Source organism: Mustela nivalis (genome assembly GCF_964662115.1).
Source record: "Mustela nivalis genome assembly, chromosome: 2".
Classification (NCBI taxonomy): Eukaryota; Metazoa; Chordata; class Mammalia; order Carnivora; family Mustelidae; genus Mustela; species Mustela nivalis.
In genome coordinates, this window is record NC_139021.1 from 185,415,483 (window position 1) to 185,438,851 (window position 23,369).

The window sequence follows — 23,369 nt, forward strand, 5'->3', positions numbered from 1 at the left end:
CGGGTCCCATGTTTCTGAGAGGCAGGGGGCTCCTGGGCCCACAGGGGTTTTGCTCAAGTCCGTGCAGGGGCTGGAAGTCGAGGGGAGGGTTGGCAACCGGGCGCCGGACTTCGGATCCTGTCCCTGCCCTCGCGGGCCTGGGTGGGCCCTGCTCCGCCTCTGCAAGCCAGAAGGAGCTACGAGTTTTGTCGGGAGCTACTCCTCGGCACCGGAAGTTAGTATAGAGTTTAAGCCGAAGGTAATTACGTTGCACCGAGTTCTCCGGATGGGATTCTGGGCTGGCGGGGACCACAAGCCCTGTCCGAGCAACGCGGCTCCTCCCCACTCAGACGCAGCTCTAGGGAGGGCGGGCACCTGGCTTGTCTGGGGGCTGTGCTCCCGGCAGCCGCAGCCCTTGTTGGGGCGCCCCATGGCCCAGCCCGCGCGCTCAGGGGGCTGAAGGGAATGGCTTCCCCGTGCTCATCAGCACCCGGTTTCTCGGGACGGTGGATCCTGCCGGGTCAGGGGCAAGCAGCTTGGGGGGACAGCAGGTGCCAAGCTCCTCCTGTCACTGCCCTGTGCCCACTCACGCTCCTGGTGCCCACGACGGCCCACGCGGCCCCACATGCGGCTGCGGAAGCTTCTCCAACTGCGGGTCCGAAGCTGCCGGCGGCAGGCTCGTCCGTGGTGGCTGACAGCCCTTGGCCTGAGCGGAATATTCCAGAGCAGCTCTGGCTCCTTGCGTTCCTGTCAGCCCCTCCCCACAGCGTCTGCCCAGGAGCCCCGACCTCACCTGATGGTGCAGAGAATGACTTCTGCCAAACCTGCTGCAGCGAATAGACCTCATGGGCACCACGGCCCCTGGTGGCCGGGCACCATGTCCCCCGCACGGCTCCCCAGCAGCCCCAGAGCCCCACCCCCGGCACTGACTGACCTGCTCCCTCCTCTGGAGCCCTGGAGGGAGAGAGCACTCAGCTGGGCGTCCGGGGGCGCAGAGACCTGGCCTCCAGTGCGGCTTGGCCTCTGTGCCTGTAGCACCCCAGCCTGCGGAGCCGTGGTCTTGCCATCCTCATCTTTAAGAGGCTGATGGACGAGGGTCTAGTCCCAGATGGTTTCCTAAATCCCTCCCAGCCTTTATTCCACTTTCTGTTCTTTTCTCTTCATTTCCCAGTTTGGGGCCAGGCCCCCAGTTACAGTCCTGCTGCCGCCCCTCCCCGCACAGGCAGGTGCACCCAAGCCCGGCTCCCGCGCTCGGTGGCCCGGGACTCACGGCCGCGCATTCTCAGTCCTTAGATAATGTGCTCAGCCTGTCCCGACCCCTCCCTGAGGCTGTGCCTCTGCTGGGGCTGTCTGCAGCTCCTAACTGCCTGACTCGGGGTGAAGGGGTGGGTGCGATCCATGCTCCAGGGCCCCCGGTCTTGGCCGCAGCTGCCCTGTCTGCTTTCCTGCTCCCCCTGCCTAGACATCCCTCCTTCCTAACGCACAGGCATCCAGATCGCTCCCGCTGCTCCCTCTGGGACACGGAGCAGGACAAATCCCAAAGGGGAGGAAGAACTAAGTGTTCCAGGAGGCTTTCCAACAGGTGAGACAGCAGCTGTGCCCGCACCAGAGACACCTGCCTCCACGAGCCCCCACCAACTCCCTCTTCCCTGGAAGACCTGCTCTCTGGGTTTTCAAAACCAAGACCCGATGCCACCAAACACAGCACGGCCATCCCTATGGCCACTCAAGGACGCAGCCGGCAATGTGAGATATTTACCGGGAAGGGAGTGGTTAACCGGGCTCTGCGGACAGGACACGGTCCTGGGACACGCCCGTTCATCCCACAGGCAGCTGGGCCGTGGAAATGCAGGTTTCCAGCGGCTTGGAGCGCTGTCCGTCTGGCTGTGGGCATGGGGGGAGAGCAGAGCTGGCTCTGGACCAAGGTCCGTGAAGGGGCCCAGCCTCAGATCAGCTCCACGCCCTCCCACCTGGCTCTGGGAGGCTGTCCTACCGCGGAGCAGCTGGCCTCCTAGGCGGTCGACTCTAAGTCGCTCGTCTCCTTAAGACCCAGGCAGGGTGCTGGGTCCTGAGAAAGTTCTGGTCAGCAGCGCGGAGGGGACTTGAGAATAAGAAGCTGAAGACGGGGGGCGATACCCACTGCTCCCTGGTTGGGCCGTCCACGGCCTGTCACGCAGTGTCCGAGGGCTCAAGCGTTCCCACTCTGGGTCCTCGGCAGCTATGAAGCAATCTCGTGTTGACCTGACGCTGTGCTCAAGGGAGGCCAGTGGGTCTGCGCAGGCGGGCCTGGGCAGGCGGGCCTGGGTGGGTGAGGCTCATGGGTGAATTGGGGCAATAATTCTGGACAAGTGGCTTATAGCCCGGTGAGTCTGAGCAGACAGGCTTGGGCACCCGAATCTGGACTAGATGGCCCAGCCGATGGGTGCAAGCGGGGGCCTGGACAGGAGGCCTCGACAGAAGGGTCTGGCAGGTGGGTCCGGCCAGCAGGGAATTAGGGTCTGTGCTGAAACAGCGCCCAGGGCCAGGCTGACTCGTGTGAGGGGCCCCAGGTTCCTGGCCTCCTCTAGTGGAGACACGGAGGCAGGGGAGGCCCCTGTGGGACCGACCTCCGGCAGGGCCTGGGGGACCCACTTGAATTCCTGGCAGGGTCTTGGTTCTCAAAGAAAACTACGCGTCACATCAGCCCAGACCGGAGCTGCCAGGGGAAGTCCGCTCTCTCCAGCACCAGGCGTCGCCGCTGAGGGCTGCCAGCCTTCTGAGCCCAGTCCCCAGTGAAACCTGCGGCCCCCACACTCGGAGACATGCTGCCCCACGGCAAGGCCCAGGTCTTCCCCCCCTGGTGCACGCAGTTCATTCTACCACTGACTTCCCGAGGGACCCTGCCCCTGGCCCCACGTGCTGCTGTGAACTCTAGGAAGAGACTCACACCGGAGACATATTTGGCACAATTCTCCACAGATTCTGGGTCAGCCGGCTGTTTCGGGGACACGCAGGCTCTGTAAGCTCCCGGAGCTGAGTCCAGGGACACCCCTCCCACATCCGAGTCACTGGAAGGGCCAGCACCCAAACCTAACAGTGTAGGCAGGAATCCCCACCCAGCTCTGAGGAGGGGAAGCGAGGACCTAATTAGGCACCCAGGAGGGGGATATTGCCAGGGAGAAAGCCGAGCGAGGACAATTAACATGGCACGTTTCCATCCAGGCTACAAAGAACCCAGTTCCGGTGCCATGGGGACACGGGGGGCTAGAGGCACAGAGCTGGTGGCAGGGTAAGTAACGCGGCCCCCGGGAGAAGTCTGCCCGGCCACTTGTTACGGTTGGCTTCAACTAGACGGAGCCAGCTGTAACATGCAAAATTAATTTTATGTATCATTTTATGCACATTTTAAGTAATATGTATACGTTCGCCTTCTTTAATCACGCTACACAGTATCTGGAGAGCTGCCACATTCCCTCTTCTCTTTAACTGTCCCCGTGTCCCAGAGGATGTCATTAGCACATCACAGTTATTCCAGGCTGGGACAGAACATCCCCCACCTCAGCAGCCCTCACAGAGGAGAACCTGGATCCTGTCTAGTGAGGCTGCCCTGGCCGCTACAGGACGCGCCAGGGGTCCCAGGGGCACCTGAGGACTGCAGACCCCCAGGGCCACATTGTAGCTCTAGGAGTATCCAAAGATTCCCACTGGGTCCTTCCCTCTCTCCACCTGATTTGTTCCCCCCACCTGCCTGACCCAGGAGGACTGTCCTGAGGGGACAGAGCCTGACGTTCCCTGGGTCTCCCCCTAGGCCTTACGGCCTGGACCGAAAAGCAGGGTCTGGGCACCCTTTGCTCTTCCCTCCCTGTCCTCACCCCTCCTCTGCTCAGGAAGGGGTGGCCCAGCAGCACGCAGGAGCTCTGGCTGATGCACGGGCGGGCTGGGTAAGGGGCACAGAGTAATGGAGGAGAAGGTAAAAACCTCCCTGCCGCCTTCCGTCCTGTGATAGTGTGATCTGCAGTAAGAAAAGCATATTTGGTCTTGTCACTGTTTCTGGCACAGCACTCCCCAAATCCTAGGGATCGCCTAAGACATGAGAGCAGAGCGATGGTCTCTTAGTCGCATCACAAGCCCTTTATGCCAAAGAGATGACTTGGGGACAGTCCACAGGGATGGGGGTAGGTGGCCAGGAGAACCTGCCCTGTGACTAGAGGGCTAAAACGTTCGACACCCCCCTCGCAGCTCTTAGGATGGAAGGGGGTCACCCACGGCCAATGATTGGTCAATCGTGCCTACACGGTGAAGCCTCCACGAAAACCCAAAAGGAGGGGGACCGGAGGCCTTCTTTGTGGGTGACCCCATGGAGCTGGCAGGGGTGGCCCCGGGAGAGAACGTGGAAGCTCCTCGCCACCCCCCCCCCACACCTCGCCCCTGCACTTCCTCCGCCGGCCGTTCCCGGGCTGGTCCCTTCTACAACGAACCGGAAATCTAGTACATACAGAGTTTCCCAGTTCCACAAGCCGCTCTAGCGAATTAATCCAGCCGGAGGAGGGGTCACAGGGATCTCTGATGCGCAGCCAGTCAACACCAGCAGAGGGGACAGCCTGGACTGGACACTGGGGTCCGCAGTGGGGAGGGGGCGGTCTCGGGGACCAAGCCGCTGACCTGCGTGCGGGGTCTGAGCCGTCTGCAGGCAGACAGGGTCCGACCGAGTTAACCTGGAGGACAGCCAGCTGGTGTCGCAGACGGCTCAGTGCGGGAAGACCCGCAGCGGGGGTGGCGGACGTGAGGTCGTGCGTGGAGTCCTGAGAGCCCAGGAGACCCAGCAGGTGCTGCCATCTGCCCTCCTCGGCCCGCTTTCCGCCCCGGCCACCCCGGGCGCAGCGCCCAGCCTGACGGCGCTGGTTCAGGGAAGAGCACGTGGATGTCCAGGTGACGTCTGCTCCTGTGGACAAGGCCACAACTGCCCACAGCCATGACTTGTCGTTGAGGAAACACACTCATGTCCAATCTGCACCTGGACGTGGTGGCTTTGCCATCCCCCAGGGAGACCCTCAGGCTGTGGCCTCGCAGTGTCATTCCAGACAAAAGACGGTCCAGACGCTGGACGTGTGGGTGCCACCTGGGGAGAGGTCAGGATGCTGAGGGCGCGCGGCCCGGACCACCGACGGGGGCAGCTCGGCACCGGACATCCGGTGTCGCTGGGAGAAGGGGCCCTGCTCCTCCCACGGAGGGAAGAGGCGAGGAGAGGCAGAGCGGTGGGGATGGCCGGCGGCGGCTTCTGGGCTGTGTCCTCCCTGCAGCGCCCGGGGAGGGTGTTTTGGCTGATGGGGGTCCATGGGCCGTGTGCGCCTGTCCCCGCTGGTCACCGGAACCCTCCGTCCGAACTCCGGACAGCGTCTCTCCCTCGGCCTCCGGTTCCTGCGCATCCATCTCTTTCCCGTTTTCAAAGAGCAGCAGGAAGGTGCCCTGCAGCCGCGCGCAGAGTTGGGCTCCCGTCCGGAGTCCCGGCTGCCGTCTGTCCAGCCTCTCGGAGAGGAGACGTGGACCTCAGGAGGTCTGTTCCCAACACCTGAACGAGGCCCAGGACCACCACACATTGTCTTCACAGAACAAAGGTCCCGACGGCTCCATCTTGACCGTGGCTCTGGGCTTTGGGAGACTCTGCCTTTCTGGGGAGTCACGGTGTCGGTGACATAGGGTCTGCTCCCTGCACCAGGCCCTGGCCCTTCCCGGTCACAGGACGCAGGCCAGAGTCCCGCAGCAGCTCCTCACACCCCATCACCGCCTCGGCATGAAAGCGAGGCCCAGGGATTCCTGCGAGCGAGCGGGGAGCAGCGCGGGGATGACACTTCACCGCGTCCCAGGGGCTGCTCGCCCGGGAGCTCGCTGTGGGTGGAAATGGCCTCCTCCTCACGCACCCCTCCTCGGCCTTCCCCAAGCTGGACTGACATTTCACTGAACATCGGAATCGCCTCGCCAACATCACGTGTCACCCGTCCCTTCCTCGACAGAACAAGAGACTCGACAGTGCTAAGGGGACACAGTGACATTTGGCTTCACTTCAGTGGTGAGTGCGCGAGGCAGGGATGGCTGCGGGTTCTGGCCACTGTGACCTCCCGCGAGGAGAGCGCACGTCCCGCAGGGGGACAGCCGGCACCCTCGTCACGGCACTTTCTGATGACCTTGTTCTCGTGAAACATCATCCACACCGACGACGCTCTGGGGAATTTCCTTTCTGGGAAAGTTCTACCAACTTCACCCAAGAACAAGCCAAACATGTCCACTACCAAGATTTAGAAAAACCCAGAGAACCTGCTATTAAAACATCACACTCAGCGGATGGGTAGTTACGACTGAATAAAAAATGCCGTCAGTCGCGGCTAAGACAACGAATAAAACCAGAATGAGAAGCGTGCCATGGTCACACAGTCGGGGTGAGCAGGGCGTGCACCCGGGCGTCGTGCCTCTAGGCTCCTGTCCAGAGGAGGCCCTCCTGCTCCCAGGCAGAAGGCTACACGTGCCACCAGCTTCTCCGTGGCCACACTGGGACTCCCACGCCAACCATAGCCACTTGGGCAGCGTCCCACACGCTCCCGCCAAACTGTGTCCTTCCTCACGGCAGCTGGGAGGGGGCAGCCGCTGGCTGGCCGAGTCCGCTTCCTGCCGGTGCCTCCAGCTCTGGTCGTCCCGAGCACACCCTCAGCTCCTTCTAAGCTGCTGGGAAAAGGAGTTGGGGTTTGCTCTGAAGGCATCACAGACATAAAACTTGCTACATTAATTTTGACTTCTTGGAAAATGGTCTTATTTCACAACAGTGTTCATTTTTTTAAAATTTTACAAAAATAGAGAATTACTTGTAAATCCATAGTCTTGTAAAGAATTGTAAAATGTTATTGATTGGCACCAGCACTGATTGTCAATTGAGCCAAAGCTCATGAACTTTACACTTTAAGAGTTTTCCGTTTTTTTTCGTGTCTTCAATGGTTCTAAGGAGAACATTTTCATGACCCTCCAATTAGAGAGTAGCTGAGTTGTCCCCAAACGGCCTGTGGGTCAAAACCCGAATCATAAAGGAGGAAGGTGAGCCCGAGCAATGCATACACAGAGATCCGTAAGAGACCGACAGCGCCGCTCCGGACGGCCACACGGAACACGGGAGCCAGCCCGGAAGACGCGTCCGGATGCCATCATGCCCTCCCTCCGACACGGAACACGGGAGCCGGCCCGGAAGACGCATCCGGATGCCATCATGCTCTCCCTCCGGCTGCTTCTTCCGTGTTGAGGCAGATAGGACGTCACTTTCTATGAAAGCTCATACATAGTCTTCATTTTCTTTTTCTCCTGAAAATTCCATGTGTCAGATGATGACACCCTGAGGCCCTCCTGGCGGCGCGCGTCTCCGCGAGCTTCAGAGTCGCAGGCCGGCTGAAGACACCCTTTCGGGCTCTGGAGCCATCCATGCCCGTGGTCCGACCGGCACAGGCGGGAAGAATGAGGGTCGGCCCCTCCCCCGTGTCCACCGCGCGTCCCGGCACTGGCCTGGCATCTCTAAAGGTCTTCGTGCGATGCTGGTGCTTTGAAGAAGGCTGTACGTCGGCCGTGTGTCTTGGCCGCACGGTCGGAAATGATCAGGGGAGCCACTCGTTCGCGGCGCTCCACTCACTCACCGGCCTCCCACGGAGCCACGAGCAGGACTGCCTGCCCCGGTCTCGCTTGCAAAGCTTTCGCCGGGGTCCCCAAGGAGCAGAGCTTCCAGCCTTTCACAGCAAGTTTCTCCTATCCCACTACGTTAGAGTGATTCTGGGTCTTAGCTGACCCTGCTGCCCTCTCACACATTCAACGGCTCAGCTCCAATTTGGTAAAAATGTGAGCACAGTGAAAACGTTAGCAGAGTAAGAATATTTTGATTTCCATTTTAGGGGCACCTGACTGGCTCAGCCCATGAAGCATCAGGGTCCTGGGACCGAGCCCCTCATCAGGTTCCCTGCGCGGTGAGGAGCCTGCTTCTCCCTCTGCCTCCCCCCGGGGTTCTTGTCTCTTTCTCCCTCTCTCTGTCTCAAATGAATAAATAAAATCTTTTTTTTTTAAAAAAAGAATGTTTTGATTTCCATTTTTTTTCCATTTTACATATTCTGAATAGATTCCAAAACCTCTTACTTCCTTATGTGATGCTAGCTGCCCCCCTGGAGCTCTGTGGTGGTCAAGAGTGGTCCTTTCCCAGCCTATGTGGCCTGCCCCACCTATCCTGAAAGCTCTAGAATCTTCTAGAAATCCCAAGTTTTCTCTGGAGAATGTTGGTCTGAGGTCAAGGCTCAGGATCACAGGTGATGTCTCGCTCCTGGCTCTTGGCCTGAGCCCTCACACTTCCCTCTGGAGGAGGGTCTGCTCCTGGGGACAGGAATGGGGCCTGCCTGACCACTGGGGCCACCGCGGAGAAGGCATGCCTTCGGGGAAGAGCAAGGACCAGATTCCCCCAGACTTGAGTGGGGAGCCCTGGTGCTGGACGGTGACACGTAAAGAGACTCGGTGAAAACACGGAGTTCTTGGGGGATGGCGTCCACCCCACGGTCACCCCGTCACACCCGCGGACATGCCTGTATTCCCTGCTTACCTCCAAGGGACTCAGTCACGTCCCTCCGACCCCTACCCCGCCTCCGCATGAACACCTCACCATCAAACCCTCTGAACGAGAGGCACCGTGTTCGCGAAAGAGTCGCCGTCTGGATAACGGAGGCGTCAGCATGCCATGGGCCGATTCCGACGCCCTGATGTACAAGTGGCTGGTGAGGGTGACAGAGCCAGGCCCTGCACCTGCCGTGGGTCCCTCTGTCCTCCGACTTCCTGAGAACCAATGGCCCGGAAGAAAGGCCGCCCAGAGCAAACACGCAGAACAAGGCTGTCGGGACCGGTTTACGCACGGGAAGCAGGCACGGCGCCCCAGGCAGGGGCCTTCCCTGCGACAGACTGGGGTGTCCGTGCGGAGCGCGGGGGCCAGGCTCCCAAGTGTGCGACACCGATGCCGATGAGGATGTCGGAGCCTCCCGTGAAGCTGCCTCCCAGCTGCCGAACAAGGGAGTGGGGGCCACTCCCCTGCGAGGTCGAAGGTCCGCATTCGGGGGACCTGCAAACCCAGGCTCGAAGGTGTCGAGGGAGCACGTCTGTCAACACTCCGGCCCTTAACCGAACAGCCTCTCGACAAGGCCAGAACGCTCTCCTTCAAGGGCACCGGGTCAGAAAAGAATGGACAGAGGAACAGAGGGTGGGCTGGGGCAGCCTCTCGGCAGCCTCGGGGAAGGGACGGGCAGGTTCCAGCCAGCACACCTGACTCCCACCCAGAAAGCACCTCCTCGGGTCGTGGAAGCTGTCTGCGCACCTGCGGGCCTGTGACGTCCTGCAGAACGGTGACCCTGCCTGCGCCCAGCCGGCCTGCCCGGGGCCGCCATCCCCATCCTACTGGTGCGTCAGTGAGAGGACACCAGACTTCAGGCTCCACAGCTGGCTGCAGCCAGTCCAGGAGGCCCAGGAAGGGCACAGGGTGGTTCACAGTTTACACACAAAGGCCCCCCGCTGCAGGGAGTGACAGGAGGGACCGCAGGACTGCTCTGGTCTGATTAGCCTTCTGCGCTCTCAGGCGGTATTACAGAGGAAGGAGCGCCGTGGCTTCACAGTCAGAGCCTCCACTGCTCAAGGTCATGTTTTCGACAGAATCATAATCCTCCAAGCCCCACTCCCCTGCGCTGAACTTGCTCCACCCCCTCAACAGGAAAGTGCGCCTACCCTGGACACACACCGGGGAGTCTGGTGACGGAAGCCCCAGGCAGCCCTCGCGGTGTCACAGAGATGCCTTTGTGGTCCTCACTCCATTTGCACAGTGATCTAAGGAGCCATGCCTTTGTGATGCCACGTCCATAAATACCGCGGCTTGTGAGCACCCGTGTCTGGGGTGCTGCTCTCGGGGGCACAGAAGGTCGCGGACCTCCCCACTCAGCTCAAGCGCTGGTCTCCTCCATTGAGCTGTAACCTTCCTGTAAAACCGCAACCACAAGGAAACCCTTCCCTTGAGCTCCGTGAGTCGTCCTAGCAAATCCTTACACCCAAGGGGAGCTGTAGGAAGCCCCACGTTGGTGGTCTGCCAGGCCAGCAGGCAGGTCGCCCCGCACGCCATTGGCATTCGGGTCTGAAGCGAGGGCACCACTGAGGGACGGAGCCCTTAGCTCTTGGATCCGGACCACTCTGCGTCACAACTGAATTGTAGGACACTCCCTAAGTGATGGGACGACTGGAGAGCTGGGTGTGAACTGCTAACCAAAGAAGGGCCTGCGCCAACTGCAGGTTCAGCTGAAGACAGGGCGTGGCTGGGGGTACGCCAGGGCTGGCCGCGCGGGGAAGGAGCACATGCCCCGTCTCGCCAGTGAAGAATGTATCGCCGGTCACCAGGGACACTGTGTGAGGCTGATGTCCCACCCGGTTCCCACGCAGACGCACCTGACACAGACGCCAAGGCGCGGTCTCCGTTGTCTGAACTCGCTGTCCGTTCCAGCTCTGTCCTACCCTTTCGTCTTCAGGTTTCAGAACTAATTTTTATTATAATAACCTTTTTATTCTGCTTCCAAATTATTCCATTATAAAAGGACATTTTTAAAAACCAAAGGCAGTGGCTCCCTCGTGGAGGGTCTTTCGAGCACGGCGTACTCAAAGATCAGGAGTCCTCCCAGGGCAGCTGGAGAGAGCCAGACACATCTTTAATTAACAGCCATTCAGTGACTATGTTCTTAGAGGAGACGGAAGAAAAGCCCTTTGAAGCCTAATGTGTGCTGGGTTTTCTTCAGACACCGTCTTTCACTGATAGACATGCAACAGCTTATTATCTGGATGCAGATTCGCAAGGGTATGGAGCAAGGTAACGTATCACTTAAATGCTACTTTCTTTCTGCAGAACGTCACAATGGTGGAGCTGGAGCTGCCAGGAGCTGCAAACTAGTATTTTAAAGCACAACACTATCACCGAAGGAACATACATTCTCTCATTGGTGCCAGCAAGCAGGCACCGGGTGTAGACGAGGCTACCTGTCCTTGCTCTCAGGTCTCGGAGCATCTTACCAGGGGGAGCCGGGCACTGGCGTGGAGGCCACGGGTCTGTTTCCTTCGGCTGCACTGTCCTCTCTGGTGACTAGTATGGATGGCGGTTCCTTTCAACAGAAAGAGAAAGACAACACTGCTGTTTTTTGTTTTTTGTTTTTTAATTTAAACACTCATCTTCAATTAGGCAACCAAGGGAAGAGTAACAAGTCTCCTGCAGACAGACCTGCCGACGTACCCACTCGATAATGACCTGCTCAGGACAGCAAAGCAAACGGGACTGGGCAATTATGCTGAGAATACGGAACTTACGGCACGACAGACCGTGCTGAGGAACTCAGACAAAGGCATCTCCCTAATTACCCCAAATTGGCTAAACTATCTGCTTTTGCAGACACGGAGATGGGCAGCGGCGGCCAAGAGAATGCTTCTGGACGCCTTCACATCTCGTGGGTAAAAAAAATAAATAAATAAAATCACGTGGGATTCAGCTCTAGAAATGGGCTGACTCAGAAGCTGGGGTTCAGGAGATCTGAATCCACGCACTGCGGTAGGGACCCTGAGGCAGCGAGGGGTCCCGGGTGCCACTGGGGCTGGCTCATGCCGGGCCTGTGAAGGCCGGAGGACACAGCCTGCTTCCTCGCTCCATGGCGTGCGGCTGGCCGCCCTTCTGTGCATCTCGCTGGGGACAGCGTTCGGGGGCAGGACACGGTACGCGGAGGCAGAGCTCGTTTAGAAATCACTCTATCTCTGTTTAGAAAATAAGGAATGTCTGAACACGACACCACCTAGAAGAAAATGAAGATTTATTCTCTACTATTAAAAAGGTAAACAAAACAAAACATGGCCAGGACCCTTGCTCATCATTCATTATGGACACAGTTTGCAGAGAAATGAAAGCTGCTTGAAGATAGAAACTAGGATAGACACAGATGCAGACCGAAGGTTTGGATTAACTGATTTAGCTGCCTTCCTGCGTTGGAGCGCCGGCTCTCTGCCAGACGGAGGGGAAACCCATCCGAGTTCCTGCAGGCAGACCGGACGGCCCTGAGGAGGAATTGTCAGAAGTGTCCCCTCGACTCTGGAGTGGTTAAGGAGAGGAGGGGGTCTCAGCGAGCTCAGCAAATGCTCGCAGTATGGGGGACGTGTTTTCCTTTCCCAGCTGCTTCTATAGTTTCGATCTCAGAATAATACAGTACGGGGTTCTCCTTCTCTCAAACAATCGGGTGAGATGTAAAAACACTAAGGATGTTATTCAAAGCAATGAAAGAGCTCTTGGCTGAGAATGTCAGGTGCCATTAAAGCTCTTGATTCCTTGAATAAAAGAAAGAAGGAAAATGGATGCCATCTTGCTTTCCAGCACGGCTCAAGCCGGGACTTTAAGGGACACTGTGGGTGAGGAGGTGATCAACCATGTGTTTGGATGGTCTCGACCAGGAGGCCGAACGGGGCCACCATGCGAGCGCCTGCCGTGGGGCCCACCAGCGAGGAGGCCACGCGCACAGAAGCCCGTGTGTGCCCTCGCGCACCCCCGCCAGCATCCACGGCGTCAGCCTCGGCTCAGACACACGAGCTGGAAAGGCAGATGCTCGACTATGGAGCACTGACAACACGAGAGTCAGACAAAACGCTCCAAGAACACCGAGGGTCTGAGAGCCCGGGCGGACACAGCCCCACGCCGGGAACGTGGCCCTCGGCGGGGCCATCACCTCCCACCCCCGCCCAGCCACGAGGCAAGAACTCCGAAGGGCCCCGTGGTCAGGCGGGAGTGGCCAGTGGAGCAGAGCCGGCCAAGAAGGACAAGAGTCCTGAGCTGACAACATGCCTCCGGAAAAGACCCCGCGGGGTGTCGGCAGAGGACGGAGCGGACAGGGCACTGCTCCCCCGCCGGACAGGCGACACCGGGGAAGCGAGGGGCCATCCCACTCAGGCGTGAGCACCCCGGGCCTTTCACTGGCTCCGCCTGTGGTTCTCCATTCATTGCCACAGATAAGGAGAAACGATTTTTAATTTATATAATTATCCCTAAGTTTAAGAATAATTTCTTCCAGAATTTTTGGGTCCTAGAAGGTGTCTTTCCTTCCTGTGAGGGAAAAAAGGTCAGGATAAATAATGAACATAACAGGGAAGACTCAGAAAGTGGTGTTAAAAAAATATATGGAGAACGGAGTTTATACTACTAATCCAATTAGAGAAACGAAGGGCGGTTTTCATTATGAAGCTAATTGAACGCTGGAAACCCAACGAGGGCCTCTGAGCCGTGGGTTACCCCCGCTAATCACTCACGCAGATCTGGCGGGGGCATGATTTGTGGCGGGACGAACATTTACATTCGGCAAGGCTGGGATTCTCTCCCGCTAATTACCAAGGTCTTCTTCATGTGGCACTCGCCGCTCATGATTTCCTGTTGGTGATAAAAATGGCATAAAACTCCCTTTCTGCACTAAAGTGATAAAAGTGAATTAGAGACGCGGAGCCCAGGGATAAAGAAAGTAGTTAAGGCACCAGGAAGGATGTTTGTTTAATAAATATGGAATTCTGGCACAGGCGTTCATCTCTCACAGAGAAATCCTACGTCCCGGAGCAGAAGGTCCATGTGCGCTACCACTGTGTGACCCCTTTACGGCCGACACTGGCGCTAAGGACGGGGAGGGCAGGATGGAGCCGGGGAGGTCCCCGCAGGGGCGCGGTGGGGAGGCCGGCGGGGACCGGACGTTCACACCCGCAGCAGAGACGGACCCGCTGGAAGGAGTTTCGAGTGAACGTGAACCAGGCTCAGAGGCGGACCGCGGGCCTCCGGGATGCTCGAGATCAGAGCAAATTACGTGCCATTCGTGATTTTCAAGCGTAGCAATAAAAGCTAATCCCTTGGGTCGTTCATGGAAGGTAACCGCGCCGGACGCACTCATGGTCCGTCCTAAAATGCTGTTTGGCAGAAAGGCCAAGAGAAGCCTCTGACTAGAATGAGAGGAGAAAACACAAAGGTGTGTGGCTGGGGCGGTGCACGCGCAGCTAAAACAATCCAAACACGGGCGCTGGCCTTGCCTCGGCGGCGTCTGCGTCCCGCAGCCTGGTGCCCCGCCCGGTCTGAAGTGCGGGGACAGCCCCCGCGGGAAACCAGGTCAGCACAAGCTCCCCGCGCCTGGCGAGCCCTGGAACGGGACCCACCCGGGAGGCGACGGCTGTTCCCGAAGCCCGCGGACCCCCGACCCTCTGCCATGCTCCGGACTGTCCTGCCCGATTCGGCTCCGTGTCATAGAGCATCCCCCGCGCAGGGCGGGGAGTCCCGGCCCCGAGCGCCCCTCTCCCGGCTGCGCGTCCGCGAGACGCCAGCGGAGCCCGCACACCCACCTTGTCTTCCCCGGGCCCGGCTGGGCTCTTCCTCTCGGCGTGCAGCATGAGGGCGGGGGGGCCGGGCGCTCGGCTGTGCTCTCTGCTTCTGTCTGTTGGACCAAAACAACGTCGTTAGCATCGCATTTGTCACGTCCCTTTGGAAAACTAAACTATGGCAGAAAGTGGCCTTGAAAACTCAATGTGGCAGCCCACGCCGTACGTCCCTCAGCGAGGCCGTGTGGTCCCCGGTCTAGACCGTGGTCTTGTGACTGAGCCCCTCCCAGGACACTGAACTCCTCTGGCTACACTTTCTGAGCCCAGCACCAGCCACAGTGCTGCCGGCCACAGCCGGTGGACCGGGCCATGGGGGTTTTGGACGGACGGCCCCAAGTTCCCACACGGAAAGGCACCTTGACAAGGGCCAAGGGCCAACGTGGGACAGAAGAACCAGGCTTTCTTGACCTTGGTGGCTGGTGGCCACAAGCGGCCACCTTTGGTCCCCATCCTGACAGGGGGGTGGGTGGGGTCCACGCCGGGCAGACCCCCAGTTACCCCTGTGCACCTATCACTAATGTGGGTGCTGGCTTGGCCATGACCCTTTGCAAAGCAGTTGTTTGGGAAAGGAAGGGGAAGTGGCAAAAATGTAGCTTCTGCCGACAGAGAAAGATCAGGCTTCCTCTTACTCCAAACTGTCCACACAGCCCCCAGATGTCTGCAAGCCACGAACAGATGCAGTGAGACACAGCACAACGGACCAGCATTTTAAAACGAAGAGTTAAAGCAAAAAATCCCAAACCATGGAACCACACCCCAACCTAACGAACACATGCCGTCTGGACGAGCCTGGAAGGTCAGGGCGCTTGGAACGAGGCGGCCTGACCGGGAGCTGCTGTCCGTCCGGCACGGATCCTTCCCTGGGGAAGACAGGAAGGGGCAGTAGACACTGCTTTACACACACACACACGCACACACATGCACACCCGCACTAGGCAGGCACAGGGAAGGTGCCTTGAGGTCTGTGCTCACCAGGCGGAGCCGGGGAAGGGCAGACTTGGCGCCCCAAGGAGCCTCCTGCCCCTCCCTCCCACCTTCCTTAGCCCGCCGCGAACATGGATTCCCCTGCCCCCTCTCCTGGCTAGGAGGCTCGGGAAGGGGCCACGCATGCTGGGAGCCCACATCGCACCCCCCATCATCTGTCCACAGTGGGCGTCTGCTCCCGGCACCCTCTCGGCTGCAGAGCTGGGTCAGCCGACAGGGCAGCCGGTCCCAGAGCGCGGAGGTGGGTCAGCGCTGACCTCCGGGCCCCAGGGCAGCCATGACCCCCTCCAGGAGACATGGGTCAGGGCCCGGCAAATCCAGGTCAATGTCCAGATCAGCCCTGGGGAGGGAACAGTCAACTTTCAATGAACTGTCGAACCAAACCTGAGCCATCAAAATTTTAACTTCAGGGCAGTGGTGACACTTGATTACTATTCATGGGGACAAGCAGAGCCCCAGGATGGGGCTAACCTCTCCAGAACCTGTGGGGATTTCTCCCCAAAGCCCACCTCCTGTCCAGGTGCGGGCAGCAGGCAGGAGTCTGGGGGCGCGGCGCTCCGTGGGCTCCACATGGGGCTGCGGCGCCAACCCGCAGCCCCAGCCCCATAGCATGGGCCGCAGCACTGCTGGGAGAGCTGAGGGGAAGAAAAGCCTGGCTCAGGGTACCCGGTGTCCGAGAAAAGCCTGACTCAGTTTACCCGATGTCCGAGGAGAGCGCATGTTTCGGTTTGAAATCCCGGGACGACTCTGTCAGCATCTTATGCTGCATGTGGGGACGCCTTGTCCTCAAGACGCCTGATCCACCAGCATCAACGTCCAAGTCGCGGGTGTCCACGCTTCCTCCAGGGCTGCCCACTCCCTTTCTTTACTCTGTGGAGACCCTTTGTGTCGTGAAGACTCAGGACCCAACCATCTAACAACCTCGACAATAACACCTTCTGCTTCTCGTGGAACCGGCCATAGGACGAGTGTCGGCGATTTCACTGGATCACAGGAGACTTCTAGAATGCTCTGTCCCACCTGACCCATCCGAGGGGCTCAGGCCAGTGATGAAACGCCTGACCCCAGGGATCCCTGTCTTGGCTTCAGCCCATGGCCCCTAGATCCCACCACCCACCCCTGTGTTCTACGGTGACAGGAGACACTGGAGAAGCGGTCGTGGAGGCCCTGGCCCTGCGAGGCCCACAGAGGACAGAGTCAAAGGAGCTCCAAGGTCACCAGGAATGACCTCAGATGCGCATTCCCTGCTGCCCGGGAACAGAGACGCCCTGAGCCCACTGGCTGAGACCTGGCCCAGGGCAGGCCCAAGGGATGGAAACACGTGGATCTGGGCCAGAGTCCCACTCTTGGGGGACGGCCCTGGTCCCCGCCGACGTGGTTCCTGCCCTGGGACCTGTTTGTCACTAGAAATGAGCAGATGATGGCTTACTGCCCGCCCTCAACCCAAGTTGGAGCCATCGGTCGGCATTTCCCATGAACCTCGAGGGGCCATGCACGCGGGGAGCCCGGGAGGGTGAGCTGTCCTCTGCGACGGACCCTGTGTCTGTCCGCAGCCCTCCATGGAAGGTCACAGCCCCCGTAAGGGACGCACTCCACAAAGTCCGTGTTCGGAGACCTGGAGGCAAGGCCACGAGCTCACCAGCCTCGTCTCAAGTGAGAGTTGCCAGTCTGCGGAGAGGTCTGGAAGGAGGTAAGGCTTCTCTACTGAAAATCACCACATCCACCCGCTGACGGGCCCTGATCTGTGGCTCATGCACACGCCGGCCCAGCCCTGAGGCTGCAGGGGACACAGAGGAAGGTGGTGCGGGCGGTTAGCGGGCTCTTCCCCCGAGTCTGGGGGCGACCTGAGGCCAGGACACAGCAACAGCCCTGGGAAGGCTCACAAGGGGCTATAACTCAGGCGCTTGAAGAAATCAGGGCATCGGGCCACCGGCGGGGCGGCTCCCAGGCACACAGCAGGGCAGCAGGACTGGCGGGACCTGGACCCTCCTCTCAGCAACGGTTGCTTCAGGGGAACAAACGCCAGGATTTTTTTTAAAAACATTCAAACATTGTTTTTATAATTATTAACATGAACTGCAGACAAAAATATGTGACGTGTCAAAAAAAGGAGAAATAGACCAGTATCTCCTAATGCAAAGAAAAATTCTAGGTTCCATCTAGTCCTAACTCTGGTCCCAGTCTCCCCATCCACAAAATGAAATGATCCAGAAGACCTCTCGGTCCTGGGAACTACGTAGGGTACATCCCAAAGTAAGAGAAGTGACCTTGGGAGGTGGTGAGACAGTCTTCCGAGTTCCTACGGGGAGAAGGGCCGACTCTGGGACACGGATGAAGCCCAGGGAAGGCGGCAGGAGAGAGAGAATTCACTGCTTCTACCCTGAAGGCAGCAGTGACCTCGGATGGACGGCTCGTCTGGAATGAACGTCCTCCGGTGGGTCTGGAATTAAGTGGGGAGTCTGCTCTGGGGCTAAGGGACCCCAGATCCACCGTGTCTCCCCTGTGACCCTGACCGTGATGTCCCAGAGTGGCAGGAGGTTAAAGGGGACACTGGGGCAACAGGGTCGGCTGGCCGGGGCAGACCAGGCCCGGACAGGAGGGGCTTACATAAAAGTCCCCACTGCTGAACCCGGAGTCCACACTCGCCTCAGCCCGCAGTGTGTCGAAGGCTAACAGCGAGACGGGCTCCATGGACAGCCCACCGCAGGGACGCCGTGCCCGGAAACATGTGTCTGTCCCCAGGGACCTCCACTCACGACAGGCCTGTGTGGACACGCGAGTGCTAGCAGACAATCCTCGGGTCATGGAGGCTCTGTGTTCTGGGTTTGCCGGTCTGAGACCCCATTTCCATATTTGGACATTCTCACCTCCAGGAACAGGGAACCGATCGTGTTTGCACAGACGTGTCCTAAGGGGAACAATGAACGGTCTTTCGGCCTCGCACACGGCCCCCCTCTGAACAAGCCCCGTCTGGACATAATCTCCCCAACGCCTGAGCCAAGCAGGAGCCATCATCTCATTTTATACTCGGAGAAACGGGCCAGGTGAGTCATTTTCCAGGTTACAAAATAAACCATTAGGGAGGGCAGAAATTGTTTCTCAATTTAAGCGGCACTGAGCTCCCCCGAACATTTGACAGTAAAATAAGGAGAAAAATGCAATTTATGTCTCGGGTAATAAAAATGACACAGTCAGGCCCATTGCACTCGGTTCTAAATGAGGAACACATAGGTTTTCAGACGGGGCCTCCGGGACTAAATCGAGGGAGACGCTGTCCCTGGGAAAGCTGGGGCTGCCCAGTGCTGAATCCACAGCAGCTGCCGATCCAGGGCCCTGACAGACAGACGGACGGAAGCAGGAGGCAGAGACCTGAGAGCTGAGAGCCGGTGAATCTGAGAACCGGGGTGCCAGGGAGCCACAGCCCCTCCGATCGCTTTTCCATCTGAGCCTGCCACCCCGAGGAGACCTGCGTGTCCTGTCCCTGCGCCCCTGATGTCACTGCAGCCAGCCAAGGCCTGCTGGGGAGGAGCTTCGCAAGGGCAGGACCGAGCAGGCCTCCCGTTCTCGCCGCCAGCCCAGCCTCTGGAAGGAGGAGGGAGTTCGTAGGTAGGCCCCCACCCTCGAGCCGGCTCAGGGGCGGCGACGTGGCCAGGGGCAGAGGTGGCAAAGGCGGGTGGTCGCGAGGGTCTTGTGCTCCCGTCCCCTCCTCCCACCCGGGGCCGCACAGGCTGGGTCTCGCACCTTCCCGAGCCAACGCAGCCAGGATGGTGAGCCACGAGTCGAAGTAGCCAGACACGTGGAGCGAGGCTCCCCGTGGTGAAGGAGCGTCCACAGGTTCCGAGCGTCCACAGGGACACGCGGAAGAGACTGTCGTCGGACCGAGAAGCCCGGCTCGGGAGCCAGCAGTCCGCGCGTCAGCAGCAAAGGCCGAAGCACTGATGTCGCTGTGCTCCGGCTACCTTCTCAGAAAGCCTCCCAGGAGAGGAAGACAGATGGCCACTGGCAGTGGAGTCTCCAAGACGATGATCTCAGGCTGCTCCGTGGGGGAAGCAAGGGCGGCCAGAACAGCAGGTGCTGGAGGGGGCCTGGGGTCCAAGGGGTCACATGAATAGATCGGGATGTCAGGACCTGCTTTGTCCTGGCCCACCTCTCTGCTCCCCTGAAGAGGTTGGCTGACGAGGTCCCAGAGCACCTTCTGGAGCTCCCCTGTAACTGAGGATTATTTTTGCGTCAACGGCAAACCAGTCCTGAGCCTTCCACATCTTCCATGCAGTGATTCCCAGAGCTGATGCACTGCAGAGAGAACTCGTTTTCTGCCGGTCTGCAGCATCATGGATCCTGCTCTGCTAGAACAAAGGGCTTTAAAACACAAACGCTGGAGGGCACGAGCTTGGTGTGTGTGTCCCCCCACCTCCAGAGAGCCTCAGGGTTCTGCAACGCAGTTCTACCCGGATCAGGGTTCTGTCACTCCATCCCCAGCCAGGATCCCACGCCAGGCCTTCCAGAACCTGCTCTGGTCCGTGTGCCTCAATGAGGAGCTGATGCACCGCTGGGCAGAGTGTCCTGTGGCGATGGCGTGTCAACCTCCCCAGACTGTTCTAGAACCTGAGCCGCTCCAGTTCTCTGAGGAAGGCAGCTTCCGACGGGAGCGCAGTGTCTGCATGGAGCACGGCAGGACGAGGGAGGCTCCCTGGTTTCCAGCAGGAGGCAGAGCGGAGTGGGCGGCGTCCCCGCACTGGGACGCGGCACGCTGGCCCGGGGGGAGGCCAGGGGCTGCCAGGGAAACAGGCCCCAATGCTGGGCCGTGTCCGAGAGCTGGTCCATGGGGCCGTGAGCAGAGGAGGTGGGCGGCCAGGCAGAGCGTCTGTGGCCAGCAGGCCCAGCGCCCCAGCGCAGCCCACGGACCCCGTTCACGTGTGTTCTCTGAGTGAGCGAACTACAGGTGCCTCCCGTGCGATTTCCAAAGACACGTTCAACGTTAAGCTTGTCGTCCACAGGTCGGGAGCTGAAGGCGACAGAGGTATTGTCGTGCAGGAGAATCTCCATCAGAAAGTTCTGATCCCTGTCAGCTGTACGGTGGGCCTGGCCACCAACTTGGACCAGGAAGAGGGGAGGAGTGGGGCAGGGGAGGCCGGCGTGTACGCAGAGGTGAGGCGTGGACGGGAAGGCCCGGTGGGAGGGAGGCGGGGCCGCGTCTGCTCGCAAACATCGCTAACGCATTTCCTCCGGCTCCCGCAGCACGTGTTGCAAAAGCACAGCCTCCGAGCTTTTCCAGAAGCAGAAGCCCATGTCGGGACACTGGGCTGAGTGACCTGAGCCACGGCTGCCCTCAAGCAGGCGTGGGAGTGAGCGGCGGAAAGCAGGCGTCACTTCCTCTCTCCCTCGACCCGGGGCCTGTTCCGCCCGCCTGGCCGTTGTGAAGTCACAGCCGGTAGGTCACTGGGCTTCCTCTGGGGACGTGAGGGGGCACCGGGGGCTCAGGTACCCACCGGAAGCAGACATGCGCCCCCTCCACACACGCATACACATACGTGTGCACGCACACACGTGTGCACACACAGATGCACACGGAAGACAGGTAACAGCACTGTGATGGGCTGTTGGCCACCGCAGGAGACCGGCTCGCTGGCCGGGATCCGCGGCTCGGCTCGGTGAGCCTCAGGGCTGCACACACCAGGGAGGAAAGGAAGAAAACTTGACGGAGATCTGCTGCAAACGCGCGAACAAAATGTCAGCGGGGACCGCTTCTGGACGGGACATCAAACGTAAGTTCTCTGGCGTAAAAACCATACACGCTCCGCACCACTTTCGAAACACAGACAACATCTTTGGAAATTGCCCAGAAGTGTTCTCATTCCCCTCCCACAGCGGAAGGCCCAGGGGAAGGGCAGTTTATCGAATATCCTCTGGCCAGGGGAGGGGAAGGGGTGTGGGCCCTGGGAGCCGCACGCCCTCCGAGGCCTGAGCGAGCAAACACCTGCTCCCGGGGCACCGAACAGGGGAACAGGGAAGGCCTCGGGGACGGGCTCGGGGACACACCCCCGTGAGGGTGCAGGCCCGCTACCGCCCCCCCTGCAGAGAACGCTGAGCACTCAGACCCACACCCGTTCCTTTCCGTCTCTGGTGACACTCCCGCCCTAAATAGTAGCCCCCCAACCCCTAAGGCCGCTACGGTCAAGTCACTGCCAGTTGTTTCCTCGGGACCAGACCCGGGCCTGTGGCCACCTCTCCTCTGACCAGCCTGTCCATCACGGACGGCCACGCTCCCCTTCATCCTGAGTCGTTTCCACGCATCCTCGTGTCCCCCTGGGACCCTAACAAAACAGCTGCTTCCAGACCCTGAGGTCACGGGGCGCCGGTTCTTCCGAGGTGCTGGCACGGTTCTAGGAGCCGCGGCCCATGGGCAGGGACGCACTGGTCCCCTAGAGCTGATCTCCCTCAGGGAAGCTCCCTTAGGATGCTGCTTGAAGACCCTGCACCCCTGAGCTCACTGTGTCCCTTTATCAGGATGATGCGTGTAAAACAGGTCACTGGCACAAGTGACATCCTAGGAGCTCAGTGCAGGTTTTTGGGGCCCCCGTAGGAAGGGGAAAGCTCACTGGTGCGACGGCCTCCAAGTAGTTTTGGAAAGGGACGGTCTGGGTCTGGAGCCTGCACATCTCTCTCTGTCATCAGCTGGGCCTTGATGAATGTGACGGGGAGCCTCTCGGGGCTCTGGGGTGGTCCCTGAAAGGTCGGCAAGAGCCACGGGTGGCTGAGCGTGCGCAGGCTCAGAGATGTGGGGCTCCTTAACCTCGGGGCAGGACACCTGCCCTCCACACTTCTCATCCTGATTTTGGAATCCGGCCTGGAGACCCCCAGTCAGTCCGTCCCAAAGCCCTCTGGGGGAGCATCCTGCCCTCGGCCCAGGTCCAGTCCCCCAGCCAGGCACCTGCCTCAGCGTAAATGCTCCCGGGGTGACTGGTCTTCCACACTCGACGGCTCTCTTTCAACAAGTTAAACAACAGAATCAACAGCTGGGACCCCTCCGCACACTCCAAGGAAACACAGATTGATTTGTTTAATGAGAAAGCAGCGATTCTGACGGAGCCACACCAGCAGCGCACTGGACCCTGTACCACGGAGCTCGGATGTGCTCCCGAGCGCGTCCACACCCCGGGGACACGCTCCCGCTCGTGCGGCCGCAGCTTCCCCGCAGGCGGGTGGACGTCACACACATGGGGTGGCTGGGCTCTGAGCACGGCGGGGACCAGGTCCTTGCGGGGCCAGATGCGAGCAGGGGCCCTGGCACCACGGCCCCACGGCCACGCCCCCGCGGCCACCTGGCCCCAGAGCAGCACCGGGGTGAGGACACTCTGTCCCCTCCTCTGGGACACGGCGAGGGACGAGTCACACTCGCAGGCAGGACTGGCTTCAGTGATAAACATGAAAACATCAAAATGCATGTTATTTAAGTTGGTTTTTAAACTTTTAATTCGAGAATGTTCTAAACAGAGGCACGAGGACGGCCCCTCCCAGCGCCGTGTGTCCTGAAGAGGAGGGCCCCTCCCGCCCTCAGAGGCCCCGGCAGCCTGGGGCCCGGCCTATGGATGCCCCCCAGCCTCCTGACCCTCCTGAAGTTCAGACAAAGCCCCACCGACAGGACCCCCGGGGCAGCCGGGGACGGGGGTTCGCAGCGATGTCATCCAACCCTGGTCACTGAGCATGGACCACAGACTGTATCGATTCTGCTTTGGAGGTTGGTGGCAGCTGCGCAAATCTAGCATCTCCAGGAAGTGGGCAGAACCTTAAACGGCACCGGTGGTCGTTTGGTCACGGCTGACCGTGCGCCGGCCTGTCCCTGGGCTCACAGCCCACGCACCCCTTCTGGTCCTGCCACCGACAGGTGTGCACGTCCGTCCCTGCGCCCCGGGACAGCAGGGCTGCCTGAGGATAAAGGGTTTACAGCCATTTCTCCCTTT

At 59.7% G+C, this 23,369-nt stretch overlaps 1 protein-coding gene across 1 annotated transcript in view; it reads right to left on the reverse strand.

Annotated features, from left to right (window-relative positions):
* The window catches only part of TCERG1L (transcription elongation regulator 1 like), a 175,160-nt gene that overhangs the window by 47,378 nt on the left and 104,413 nt on the right, over positions 1-23,369 (reverse strand). The window contains exons 5-6 of the mRNA XM_082717821.1: positions 14,389-14,480; positions 11,059-11,147 (exon numbers count right to left, since the gene is read on the reverse strand). Coding sequence (XP_082573947.1) covers positions 11,059-11,147; positions 14,389-14,480 — 181 coding nt within the window. The remainder of the gene's footprint in view (positions 1-11,058; positions 11,148-14,388; positions 14,481-23,369) is intronic.